The 14,656-nt window shown below is 39.7% G+C and overlaps 1 protein-coding gene across 3 annotated transcripts in view; it reads left to right on the top strand.

The window, feature by feature from the left end:
- The window catches only part of LOC126457321 (vitamin K-dependent gamma-carboxylase), a 73,326-nt gene that overhangs the window by 17,675 nt on the left and 40,995 nt on the right, over positions 1-14,656 (top strand). For all 3 annotated transcript variants that reach the window (XM_050093513.1, XM_050093514.1, XM_050093515.1), the window contains one exon: positions 9,072-9,237. In XM_050093513.1, the coding sequence (XP_049949470.1) occupies positions 9,072-9,237 (166 nt within the window). The remainder of the gene's footprint in view (positions 1-9,071; positions 9,238-14,656) is intronic.

Here is a 14,656-nt window from a genome sequence, read left to right as displayed (position 1 = left end):
GACCTGCTGGGAGGCTCACCACTATTTAGTGTGTGTGTGTGTGTGTGTGTGTGTGTGTGTGTGTGTGTGTGTGTGTGTGCGCACGCGCGCGCGCACCTGGCTACCACGGGGCCCAGCCTTTGCAGTGCTACTTCCCTTTCTGCACTGCATATCTATCCTCATGCTATCCTTTCCCCTCTCTTGGGATTGAGTCATGTGCCATCTTCAGGAAACCAAAGTTCTTGGTAAAACTGTGTATGGATTTGCCCTGTCCACACATCTTTCATTCTCTGTCCTTCCTTTTCTTACACTTCCTCCCATTTGGTGTTTGAGGTCTCTCTTTTTCCTTTTCTTCTTCTTCCTCCCTGTGCATTCCTGAAGGACAGCTCATGTGTTTTAGATGCATGAAAAGTGACTGGGAAATCCCATACAAATAGGGCTCGCACATACACACTGGTAAAGGCCAGACCCAGAGGGGGGTGACTGACTGAGCTGGTACCTTCCTCTATGTCGATTGGTCCCTCTGTCTGGTGTATGGGAGGTGTGACCTGAGGTGTGGACAGTCACCTAACGCAGGTGAGCCCCACCTGAGGTGGGTCCCCAGCAAGAAGGAGTGGGCCGTCAGAGATGCTAGCAATCGTGGGAGATTTCTCCGTGATGAGTTCCCTGTCTCTAGAACATAAATGGGTTGAGATGAAAGAACCACTGGCTCTCGTAGCTGCACCTGGATACATCATGGTGTTACACACAGGAGATGGTCACAGTTTCATGACAGTTAAATCATTGGTTATTCAGAAGGGTGTAGATGCCATTGCTGGTCCTGTGAAGTCCTGCTCTCAGTTGCATCATGGGACCTTGCTTTTGGAGATGGATAGCGTTTTATAGACACAGAAACTGCTCAATGCGACACTTTTCCACACCTACCCTGACAAAGTAGAGACCCACCACCCTCTTGAGTTCCGTGATTGATGGCCTGGCTGAGGTGGAAATAATAGCCCATCTCACTGACAAGGGAGTGACTGCAGTTCACCATGTAATGAATTAGTGCCAAACCACATTTTATTCCTCACATTTGACCATGTGGTACTTCTACCAAAAACTAAGGCTGGCTATGAAGCTATTATTGTCAGATCATATATCTCGAATCCCAGACATTGCTACAAATGTCAGCACTACAACCATACCTGTGAATCTCATGAAAATGGAGACAAATGTGTAACCTGTGGCAGGGACGCTCATGAGGGTGAGTTTCCATCTCCATCGCCTCACTGTATCAACTGCAAGGGTGATTATGCTGCTTCCTCTTGTGACTTTCCAACCTACCCAGTGAGAGAGCCATTCTGGAGATCTGGGTGAAGGGGAAAAGGTTCCTATTCATATTGCTCGGAAAATGTTGGCACATGAAAAATTGCATTTTCGCGCATGGCTTTTGGGAGGACCAACATGTGAATGATAAGAGACACAGGAAGTGACAACAATATTACACATCTGAGAACCCGATGGTTCAGTTACAGGTGAGATAAAAATGAACTGATCATAAATAAGTAAATGAACCCAAAGCATCAAACCAGTTCAAAGAAAGGTGGTTTTATTTAACCTTAGAATAAAACTACCTTCTGTTGCAATTGATTGGCTGCTTTGGATTCATTTCCTGGTCTCTGACAATTGCTGTAGTGCAGCCATGTACAAAAATACTGACCATAAATATTTTTAATGGACTGAAGAATGAAAAGAAGGGAAGTTGGAAAGTTACCTGTATTTTTACTTCTGTATTAGGATTATACAGAGTGTCACTATTGTGATGGGGCACATTCTTTCAGTGCATGTAGAAAAATCACAAGGCTAGAATGTAAAATTCATAATCCAAACATAGGCACACCCCAATGAAATGTAGCAAACCAAAATTCTTGCTAACAGTACAAAGTAACATCATGTGTCAACCAATCACTAGCAGAGTTGGCAGGTCTGTTAAAAATATATTGAGGTGCACAATTAAAGATTGATAATGACTACAAGTATTTATCAATGTTTCAAACAGAAATCAAGTCAATGTTTACTGAAATAGTTTGTATTGAACCTAACGTAGGATAGATTGAGAATTCTGGTAAAAAACATTACAATAAATTTTTTTATAGCAGCAGAAAACTGTAACATAATCTTTATTCATCTTAATATATTTGACCTGACAAGTTTAAAATATTTTTGTTCCTCAAGAAAATAAATTTGTTTCATCTCAAGCAGATAACATCTTTATTCTTCTTTCAAAGGTATATTTTGAAACTAGAGAACAGTACTGATCATATGAGTCAGACGTTGGGTACTAGGTCTACAGAGAACTATTTCAAAAACAATTTAGTCATCTCAGTGGCTGGCATGCACCCAGATGTATTATCTCAGAGAAAGAGCCATTTTTTGTGTACACTAATTTATTTTATTCCTGCTTTTTAAGTGCAGTTTCACCTTCAAAAATCCTTTGTTTTTGAATGTGTGGGGTGATGCTGACTATGTGTTTTGTTGTATTTTCCTAACAATGCCAGAAACCATTCAAATTATTCTTTAGATTTTCCAAGCTCAATTTTGAAATATTCTTCCTCAAATAATTTTAGCTCAAACAAAAGAAACACAAGATTTGTTCAAACACAGTTTCATCATACCAAGAACTTAATTCTAGATATTATGTGTCTTTTCATAAAAGGTGCTTAATTTATCTGTTCTTTTGTTCAGAAGAAACTTCATTTGGTTGTCAGGAATGTGCTAAATTATCCCTGTTCTTATGACAACACTTATATACATTTACCTGTTAATAAACTGTCTTGAATGCTAGTGCAGATTAACTATGAACTGCCTTCAATGTATTTTGTACCTGCCTGCCATCTACTTTCTTGGAATAAAAGTGTCACATCACTGCAAAACTACTGTCTTTCTGCTAAGTAACTGGCACCAATCATATATAACAGCTGCTGATAAAGAACTGTACATCACATTTAATCAAAATTTTGAGGGGAAAAAAACTTGTTTTAGGTATCACGCTTAACAACAGTCATGCTGTATGACTAAATTTCCCAGCCACACACGTTTATTCTTGTGTGTACTATTCACCTCTTTTACTAAAGATGGTGTACTAACAGCTGAAATAGCCATATTGTCATATAGAAATGGCACACAAGTCCAAATCCAAAGCAGGGTCATCAATCAAGTGCTGAACTGAAAGTATGTTTATTATGAATACCAACGTACAGCCAAACAGAAATGACATCCTGATGCAGAATGCAGCTGTTTATACAAACACTGAATATTCCAGAAAATGTAAGCATTACAAATATATTTCTAGCACCTTGGAAAAATTCTAAATAGCAAATAATTGCTGGTGGCTGGGTTTGAACTGGTGACCCACAGCACACCAGCCAGTGATGGTAACCTTTACGCCACACTGTAGCATCACAGCACATGGCATTGCTCCACCCTGGATCCAGATCTTTTCAATGGTTCTGGCAGTGTTGGCAGATCCTTGTGTTCTGGTCCTGTCATTACATCCTTTTTAGTATGATGAGTATTAAAGCTTCACAGTCTCAAGTGGGTCTTCTAAACTCCAATCATCACTCTGCGCCTCTAGACTGTCTTCATATGGAGGATATGGATGATGTCTCTGTGCTTTCGTCTTTTTATGACGGGTCATAATCCTCGACTTCATATGTGATGGTTAACAGGCAATGAAGTACATGGCTCAAAGTAGCACTTCAGTGACATTTTTGGTAGTCCCACTTTCCCCACAGCATAAAAATCCATACTAAGTCTTCTAGGCTCTATCTCCCTGACCAATGCTTGGCGTTATAGTGCTCTCAGTCTTTCTCCAGGGTGTGCAACGTTCCTATGCAAGCCAGCTGTCTTGCTTCTTTGGTCTTGGTGACGAGCTGTTTAGTTAGTCATCTGGACTGTTGTCTGATTAAAAAGGGAGCAGTGTATCCATTGTTGTTATGGCATCATGACCATAGAACAGAAATAATGGTGTGTAGCGGTTAGTGTCTTGCTTTGCTGTGTTGGATGCGAATGTCATGATGGGTATATTGTATCGAAATTCTCTGTTTGACATCAATGCACATCGAGTGAATATCTGCCAATGTTTTATTAAAGCATTGTGTGAGACAATTTGTCTATGAATTGTAGGCAGTTGTCATCCTGTGGGTGATGTTGCAATGTGAAATTACCTGTGATATTAGTTTTGACTGGAAAACTTTTTCATGATCACTGATCATTACATGAGGTGCTCTGTACTTTGCCATGACATCTTCTACAAGGAACTTTCAATTTTCAGAGCTCCAGCAGTAAGTGCAGCTTTGGTGACAGCATAGGTGAGAGACAGTCAGCACAGACTACCACCCATCGATTATCATTTGTCAACTTCAGAAACACCCCTGAGAGGTCAATTCCAGTTCAGTGGGATGATGCTGGTGCAGGCAGGGTAGGAGATAATCATGGCATGTGCTTTCATTATTGGCATTCCTTACAGTGGCTCATATAGTATGTAATGGACTGGTAGAGACCTGGCCAGTGATATCTGCATATGATTTCGTCTAGAGTCTTCACAAATTCCAGGTGACTAAATGCTGGAGCGTCATGGAAATACTAAGCCAAAAATGAGCTAGGGTCATGAACAGCTATTTCCACACCATCAAGTCATAGTCTCACAATGTTCCGTTTATCATCTGGAATCCTCTTTTGGTGAGTTCGTCATTCTCCAGGATTCTGTGGTTTTCAGAAATGCTGGATCTTCCCTCTGTTCAGCAGCAATGTGATTTCATGTGGTGGTGATTGAGATTTTGTCCATGCTGCTGTGTTCTGCCAAAGGATTTCTTGAAAGGCAGTCAGTGTCCTCAGTGTTTGCATTCATTTTTGTATGCTATTGTGATGTTGTACTCCTGAAGCATCATTGCCATCTCACCAGCTGACCTGACAGATCTTTCAGACTAGCCAGCCAGCATACAGAATGGTCATCCAACACAACAGTGAATGGTTTGCCAAATAAATTCTGCTAGAACTTGTTGGTGACCCAAACAACTGCAAAGCACTTCTTCTCAGCTGTAAAGCTGTTATTCTCAGACTTAAAAAGTACTCTTGAAAAATAAGCTATCACCTTTTCAGCACCTTCCCAGATATACTAGAACTGCCCCTGCTCCAAAACCACTATTGGCTTTGGGAAGTTCTGTATCAGCATTCTTGTCATACAATGCCAGAACTGGAAAAATGTTAGCGCCTCCTTAAGGATAAGGAAGGATCTTTCTTGTGCCTCATTCCAGGAAAACCTCTGAAGATGTCTATTATACTGCAAAGCCAACTAAAGTAAGGTTTGGAAGTCTATTTACTGTTGCCTTAATGTTCCAGCCAAATATGACTCCAGTTAGACCACTTTTAATTACTTTTCCAGGATTTGTACTTTGAGTTTGCTGAATATATTCTAAGTGGCCAAAATAGTTCAATCTCAGTTCCTCTAGTGCATTTTAGTAAACATTAAGTTTGTTTTTCATATTATGTTAATGTAAGAAGTGCATGTCTGAAAGAGAAGCTTTTCTTTCATACTAAGCTGTCTTCGTACTATGTTGCATACCAGTACAATGTGGTTTTTAATATCCACTGAGCCGTATTTCTTTCCTATTTCATTTAATGTTTGCCTTAAATTTAGAATGTCTCAAGTCCTTAGCACACATTTCCACACATCATCAGCCACTAAGTCTTTGTCCTCTTTCAAAATATTTCTGGAGTGTGTAAACTGCTGGTCAAATTTACAGAAATGTTGTAACACGCTCGAGGTTTCCAAATGAATGTTTAGTAACTTTTTACACAATCTGCACTGTGAGACACCTACTAATTTATTTGAAGTTGCTTTATAAACACATGACAACATTTTCCCTGGTGGACTTGGGCTCCATTTCCTGACTGATACGTATTTCCTAGTTCGTAATTTCTCCTCAGTTGCCTTTAAGTTTGGTTTGTTTGTTTTGGTGCTCCCATTATTATGATAAATGAACTGCACTGAAACTACCTGTGCAAACATATACCTGGCTAGTCTTGTCGCATATATAGCACAACTTGTTATTAGACGCAGCAGGCTGAACTGGTCCCATGAAGCTTCCAAAGGCTTGTGGAAACTCAAGTTGATCTGCTTTAACCACTGTGCTTCAGTACACCAGTACTCTTGTGTCTCCATGGCGACAGTTTAAGTTTCTTTAAAGGTTGCAATTGAGATGGGCAGGCAGGCTTGAAGGAGAATTTTTCCACCTGTGCATCAAAGCATGATGGCCATAGATGGACATCTTTGTTTGTGATTTTGTCACATGATTGGTAGTTGGTAAAGAAATACCATATGCCATCCTTCTTCACAAGGACTGCCAGAGAGGATCAAGGACTTTGTGAAGGTTAAATGATGTCATCTAGCAGCATCTTCTCCACATCTTCCAGTATTACCCATCATTCAGCTTACAAAACTTTATATGATCACTGGATAATTGGTGGATGATCCCCAGTGTTGGTATTGTGTTTTATTATGGGCTGTCTTTTCTCCACTATGGACTTGAACGCATCCAAAAATTGACATATCATTGCTATTGCTCACCTCTGTTGTTCCTTGGTCAGGCCAGATCATATTGGCAGTTTGATAGTAGCTTCATCACCAGTGTCTCCTGTTGTGGTAATGGAGTATGAGTTTTCATCAATGACACTAAGCTTTCTTTCCTGGATCGGTTCGGCGGTCCCTCTGCATATACTTTTAGAGGTGAGTCGTGGCTGCTAGTGACAGTTAATGATTCAAAGTTCTACTTGCCCACCCACAATGCTTTCCCACCCCCTGACATACAGATTTCTTGAGTGAACCTGTGTAGCCTTTTGTAATCAACCAATCAAAAAAAGGTTCACAGTTTAACGGTGTGTTCCAATTGATAACTGGAACTCATATCAATGATGGTAGCAGGATATCAATGTCTTCTTCAGCAAACAACCACATGTTGTTACATGTGTTTGTTGGAATAGCTTCTGATCTTAGTGATGCCTGCAAGAAGTTACATCCAAGAATAACCACAACTACTTTCTGTTAAAACAACAAATTCAAAGGGTTGTGTTGTGTCATTGATAGTTTTTCTTGCAATGCATGTTTATGTCACCTGGACTTTTCCCATTTGCAACCTTCTACACAATTCCTTTAGCATCGTGGACCAATGCCTTCTTTAGATGACAGTGATAAGTGCTTGACATTACAGAAAAAGAAGCCCCTGAGTCAACTGGCACCCAGACTGCTTGGCATTCATTGAGCATTCCTATCATCCACAGAGGATTTTCAAGTGGCTACACTTCCATAAATGTGATCTTGCTTAGTTTTCCTGAGCTTGGCAGCTAGTTGAGCAGCAGGTACTCTTAACAGCTATGGCATATACGTGAGTAACCTCATTCATGGTGTAGTGATGAGTGTAGGCCCACAGGTTGACTATAATCATCTGCAGTGGACTGGTGTGAATAGAACTTATGTAATAGTTGATATCTTACAGCATAATAGTTGTCGAACATTTGTAGTGCACAACAGCTGGGTTGTCATTTGACCATACTTGGCAGTGTCCATTCATCACCATGCATTCGACTGGAGGTGGAGTTTAATACCAAAGATCAATAACTCAATAACACTTCTGCTCATCATTCTCTATTATTTCCATCATATTCTTTCATCCATCTCTCTCCCATTGCATTTCCTTGATGCACTGGCACCACATGATGAATTCTTCTGTGTTATGATATTCTTTATCAGATGAGCTTGGTATATGAATGTTGCAACTCCTTTCATCAAAGGTAAGGTTTTGTTCACTTCTGTCATATTTGGATTCATAATGTTGCCAAGGGCCAAAACATTCTGTATGTATGGCTCTGTCATTTTGCTATGACATTGAGCCCTGTTCTTCAGTTATTTTCTGCTAAGCGAAATTGCTATTGATTATTGCCAAATGCTTTCTTCAGTTTGGTCTGGACTTTATCTCAGATCTCTTCATCGTTCTCAAACCACTACTGGACTGTGTCCTCCAAGTGAAAGTACACATTTGCCAAACATATCATGTCATCCCATCTGTTTTACTTGGTGATTTGGTCAAATCTTTTCAGCCATTTCATCAGATTTTGACCAGCACCTACAGACAACACTGATGGATGCCTAATGTGCAGCTGACTTACTGCTGGCTTGGAATCCATTGGTTTTCTGAATATATGGTCCATGAGAATGATGTATTTACTTGTACTCTGGTTCCTGTCCATGTATGTGACAGCTTTTACATTTCTTAATTGGAGTCACTGTGATGTAGATGTTTTAAAGCGCCCAGTGCCTCCACCAAACATTGAAACCAGACACAAGTTCAGTTCCAAAGTAGGGTCATTAATGAAGTACAATACTTAGCACTGAAAGCATGTTTATTATGAACACTAGCATACAGCTGCAACAGAAATTACTTCCTGATGGAGAGTGCAGCTATTAAACAAACATAAAATATTCTGGAATATACAAACATTATACACATAAGATATTTCAAGAACATTCCAGAAATTATAACTTCTATATAACAAATCATTGTTGATATTCAGTTTTGAACTGACAACCTGCAGCATGCGAACCAGTAACACTAACCACCACACCATATTGCTAGCACCACAACTTGCAGAAAAATATGGTGTAAATGTTAATCCGTTGCCACAGTTGTGAGAAACGAACAATAAATATTAAACAATTGCATTCTCTTAATTAGTGTTGCCTGTAATCTGCATGTAGTATTTCAGGTTTGTCAGACTCAATACAGGAGAACTCACTGTAATACTTACATGTGTGCTTCAGAGTTGGTAAGATACTAATTATGACAGTTGTCATGCAGCCTCGTACTGGTTGTCCAAAAAATAGAACCACCTTCTCCAGGCTGTTGGCAGCTACTTTTATAATGAATGTCTGTAGTATTTCAAGACAGAGTCCTTAGCGTATTGTTTTACTTTCATGCATCTATAACGCCACAGAAATATCCTGTTTTCTCAACCCATTTTTACTCATGCTAATGCAAAACACAAATTTACTTTTTCAGGAGCCTTTGGAATTATGCTTGGATTTCATTTTAAGAAGAGTTGTGTTGCATTTATTCTTCCATATTTTTACATATTTCTGTTGGACAAAGCAACTTGGAACAACCACACATACCTGTATGGGCTCATTGCTTTATTACTCTTAGGGTCAAATGCAAACCATTATTGGTAAGGAAAAGTTTATTTCCACATTCATTGTATTACAAAAATATATTGTGCATACATGTTTAATTATTTGCTAAGGTTAGTTATAACTGTATGTAATTATTTTTTTAACAAAAATAGTTTTCAAAACTGGAAATATGAGTTTGGCTATCATATTACAGCGCATGCAAGTCATCTGAAACTTTAGAGCAAAATTTGCCCAACGTATACAGTTTCTGGTAAAATGTCAGAAACATGGAAAAAACCTATTAAATTTTATATTTAAATTCATTGTTGTTATAATAGAGGCAGAATTATAGTATTGTTGAACTTAAGTGGCAGAATAAAAAGTGGTGTACTGCCAGTCAAATAGCAGTTGAACAATAACAGAACATATTTAGCTTCTGAATATGGTGAAATCTTCAGGTAATGATATTCAAGTAAATATTTCATTTTTTCAAGGCATCTTGCCATAAAAACTTCTATATTGTCTTTTCACGCAGAGTAACAAATTGTAGAATGTATGTGTTTCAATTTGCAACTTTTTTTCATTTTTTTTTAGTCTTCTATTAACATTAAATTTATTGTGCTTACACATTAATTTGACCTGGACTCGGTATCAATGTTGGGCATAAACTCAGAACTGAGTCCTGCTATCAACCACCGGACTCACTCTCAGACGTAACCAAAAACTGAGAGAGAACCTCAGCTTGCTAGTACACATTATTCCCCAATTATACAGTCACCATTGGAGCAGATTTAAATCATCTAACAATTGATAGTTTTTTGAGTGGTCTTCATGACAAGACACCATGAGAAACAATGCTGAACGATTTCTTTTGAAAGCTACTTAAAATAGAGATAATTAAGATAAAATTCATGACAAATATATTACATCAAATGACTAGAAATAGATCTGATCTCATTCATGATATCCAAAACAAAAATGGTACCAGCAAGCATGATGCATTTGTAGCAACAATCCTTACCAAATTACAAAGGTCAGAGAAATAAAAAGATTTACATGTTCAGTGAACTAGATAAAGATGAAGCAGTGTTGTGTTTCAGGCAGGCACATTCAGCTCTGGCTAGGGACTTTAAAGGAATTGTGGATGAATTTTAAAAGAATAGCCGACCAAGCACTGAATAGATGTATACCTCATAGAACATGTTATAATGGGGAGACCTCCCATGATACACAGTCTCTAAAGAAACTTTCCCCAGACACTCTTTGTAAAAGAAAGCAGAGGGCTATATTTAGAGGAATTCTAAATGAAAAACATTTTACTGTGAAACAGCTATACGTGAAGCCTTCGATGACTACTGTGGAGTAATGTTTTTGACAACCTCTCAAAAAACCCAAAGAAATTCTTGATAGTGACACAGTTAATGTACAGACACCCATGCATGACACAGGAACTGAGATTGATGCTAGCAAATGAGAAGCAGAAATGCTAAACTCTTGTTTCAGCTGTTCCTTTTGTAAAGAAAGATCCAGAAATACTACTACAGCCTAATCCTCACACTACTGAAAAATTTAGTGATGTAGCTATTAAGTGTCATTGGGCTCAAGGAACAGCTGAAGTCTCTAAAACTGAACAAGGCCCCAGGGCCTAATTGAATCCATATTGGAATCTATAGAGAATTTGAAGCTGAGTTGGCCCCTCTCGTAACCATAATGTGCCATATATTTCTCAAACAAAAAACTGTGCTTAGTGGTTGGAAAAAAGCATAATTCACACCCACTTACAACTAAGGCAGGAGAAGTGATCCAGATAGCTACCATCCAGTGTCACTGACCTCCTTTATTTGTAGACTCTTAGATCAAATTCTGAGCTCAAACATAATGAAGTATTTCAAACAGAAGACCTTCGTGCCAACCAGTTTGGATTTTGAAAAAAACGGTTATCCGAAACCTACCTCATGCTTTACTGGCATGAAATCCCCAAATCCAAGGAACAAGGAAATCAGGTTGATGCAGTACTTCTTGACATCTGAAAATCATTTGACTCAGTTTCACACCAGTGCTTATTGACAGAAGAGCAATTATACGGCATATCAATTGTCATAAGGATTTCTTGATAGGGAAGACACAGCATGGAACCTGTACCAAATTGGTCTATGATGAGTATTGGCAGTATAGAAAGAAGGGCAGCACAAATGGTTTGTTCAACACAGAGTAGAGTGTCACAGAAATTCTGAAAAATCTGAATGGCAGGTGCTTGAAGATTGATATCAGCTAACTCATGTTTCAGAAATGATTATTAAGTGAGGGATCTTCAAATGCCGAAAAATTATTATTGCACCGATACTCTACTTTATCAATGGGCTGTGCTATTTTATTTTGACTCCAGTGGTGACATGCTGAAGTATTATGTATGAACTATACAATCCTGGCTGCCCAGCACTAAATCTGTTTGGTGTCTTCTGTCATGCTTCCTTGTCAAGGATCCAAAACATTGTAATAATACCCTAAAATTGGTCACACTAGCATGTTGTATGCCCTATCTTATACTGTATAAGTACTGAGTTCTGCCAATAAAAAAAATTCTTCAATATAAATCAGATATTTGTGAAGATACTGATGTCTTGGTTATAAGTTGACAATGCGGCAATCTAACATCAAATGAAATTGTTCTCTCAGTCTGTGCATATGATGTTTACCCCACAATATTCCTTCAAGTAAGCTCTTCTACATCCTCAGGAGGAAAATAACTACAGGTAGTAACTGCTATTGCCTGATCACATGATTCATATTTATAACTGTACTTTGCATGAGCAGTCATATTACAGCTGCGCACTTTGACATATGCTTAGACTGCCAGACACATAGTTCAAATGATGACCTCCTTAATGCTGACACACTGCATTCTTAGAGTTGTACACAATGAAATCTATTCAATTATCAGATTCTTAGGAATTGAGAGCTGTGAAATGCATTATCCACAAATGACAAAAAAAACTGTGAATGTAGGCTTTCCCGGTGTATACTGCTGATGAAATCTTCTCGGGTTTCCATCTGGGTAGCTGCGTCGAAAATCCACGACGTTTCGATGAGTGTCATTCTCATCATCTTCTGGCAAAGTGTCGATGGACCGCGGCTGTCCTCTGTATATAGCTGGTCAGCAGTGCACGGTGGCCATCCCTCCCCACCCCTCCTACCTGCGCTGGGCTGATGGTGGAGGGGAGGGGAAGTCGTGCGGGGCTGGCCACCTGCCACATTAGTCTAGCTGAGAATCATGCGACCGTGCTGAGCTCTCCGCGATTCTAAGCTAGACTAACGCGGCAGGCGGCCGGTGTGGCCCCCCCCTCCCCCGGGCCCCCCCCCCCCCCCTCCCACACCGCTCCAGCGACAGTAGGAGGCGTGGGGAGGGATGGCCGCCGTGCTCCACTGAACAGATACCAGATATATATAGAAGACGGCTGCGGTCCATTGACACTTCGCCAGAAGATGATGAGAATGACACTCATTGAAACATCACGGATTTTCGACGCACCTACCTGGATGGAAGCCCGAGAAGATTTCATCAACAAAAAAAAACCCTGTGAAGGTTATAGAAGCATTGTACTTACTGTGATTGTGCTTCTAAGTGATTATTGTATATAACTGCTTCCTGCCTTTATTGTAAACTTTGACGTAGCTATTTGTATGGAAGTACTGAAATGCCAATAAATGTTCTATTCTGTCTTCAGGGTGAAGAAAAAATTCCACGCTTGGAAGTCAGCATGTGATCCCTCATCCAGATTCAAGACAAAAGTTTATCTAGCAAAATCAGAGTGTGGTGCATTTTAAAAACACATGTATGAAAGTAGGGAGCTAGCACACTGACACATCATGCATTGCATCGGAATGTACGGAGGAATGCGTATCATGCCGCACCACCATACCAGCCAGTGTAGCTCACTGAGTAGACTGCTGGGACATCAAAGCCACATCCACCATGGAGCTATGGCTCAAATCCTCATCAGGTTTCTTTTTCATTTTTAGACATCTGTTCCCTAGTTCTCACTGTGTTTAAGCAGGATGTCACTTTTTCATATGACAATAGTCTCTCACATGGCAGTGGGATCCATGCATGCATGTGTCTACTAACTGTGCAGTGCACAAACATAACTAGTCCTGCCAAGTTCATGTAGGGTGGCTTCCCGATGTAGTACTCAAGCGATGAATATGTTGATATGCATTTGGTGCTGGGTGCATTTAATAACCAAGGTGCTGCTGCTGCACATTAGTATGCTGCATGGTACCCTCGAAGGTACCATCCCAATAAAAATGTTTTTCATAGCCTGGAGTTACGCCTTGGGAAATGGGTAATCTTCATCGACGAGTAATGGACAGAGGTCATCCAAGGACTAGATGTACCTCAAATACAGAGGATGTGATTCTTGAAACCATTCACCAGCCATGTTGCTAAAGTATCTGTGATGTTCGAAGGAATTTCCAGATCTCTCAAAGATTGGTTGTTGAAGTGTTGCACGATGAAGAACTGCCCCCAGATCATTACACATTAACTCAACACCAGTGACTAGGAGACCACATTTGACATGAATAGTTTTCCAAATGGCTTTTGCACCAATGGAAGACAAAGAACATTGTATAAGTAAAGTGATATGGACTTTCAGATCTAGCTTCTACTTCCACAACAGCCATTATTGGTTGGAACACAACCCGCATGTCACCCACGTAAATGGCTTTCAGACACACTGTGGCCCGCAAATGTGGGAGGGGTCCTTCTGGACTTTTGCCTATTGCCAGACAAATTGAATGTGCCCCTGTATCATACATTTCCTTGCAGTACTTTGCCTGATTGATTAGAAAATGTTTCACTTGTTGTACAGTGATAGTTATGGTTTCAGCATGATGATGATGCACCACCACGCTTTGGATTGAATGTGCATAACTATTTAAATGAAGTGTTTCCAAGGAAACAGATTAGCCATGGAAATCAAATGTTCTGGCCTCCACATTCACCAGACCTTAATACACTAGATTGTTGTTTGTAGGGGCATTTAACGGAACAGGTTCATAGCACTCTACCCATGGATATCCACATGCATACCACTTCGACAATGATGGATGGAGGTGTGTTGCACAGGGTCCAGCAAAATATGATCCAGTGGGTGGAAAAGTGCTTGCAAATGCAAGGTGGTCATTTTGAACATCTTCTCTAAAGTGAACGTTGCTCTGTGAAGACAAGCATGGTCATCAAATGGTACAGAATGGAATTGTTGTGGGTAGCACAATATGCAATCTAGTGTAGCCTACCTATCGTGTTTTTTGTACCTTATTGGATATATGATGATACTGTATCCACTAGTATTTTCTATTGGCGTTACTTGTGTCATGGACAAAACAAAGTGGTCATTTACGTCTGTAAGAAATTCATGTTACTTCTTAATGTTTAAATAAACGTAATAATTACAGAAAGAAATACACAAGATA

The sequence above is a fragment of the Schistocerca serialis genome, chromosome 2 (assembly GCF_023864345.2).
Source record: "Schistocerca serialis cubense isolate TAMUIC-IGC-003099 chromosome 2, iqSchSeri2.2, whole genome shotgun sequence".
NCBI classification, from domain to species: domain Eukaryota; kingdom Metazoa; phylum Arthropoda; class Insecta; order Orthoptera; family Acrididae; genus Schistocerca; species Schistocerca serialis.
The sequence above is the reverse complement of the archived record's forward strand: the minus strand, read 5'-3'. Positions and strand labels throughout refer to the sequence as shown.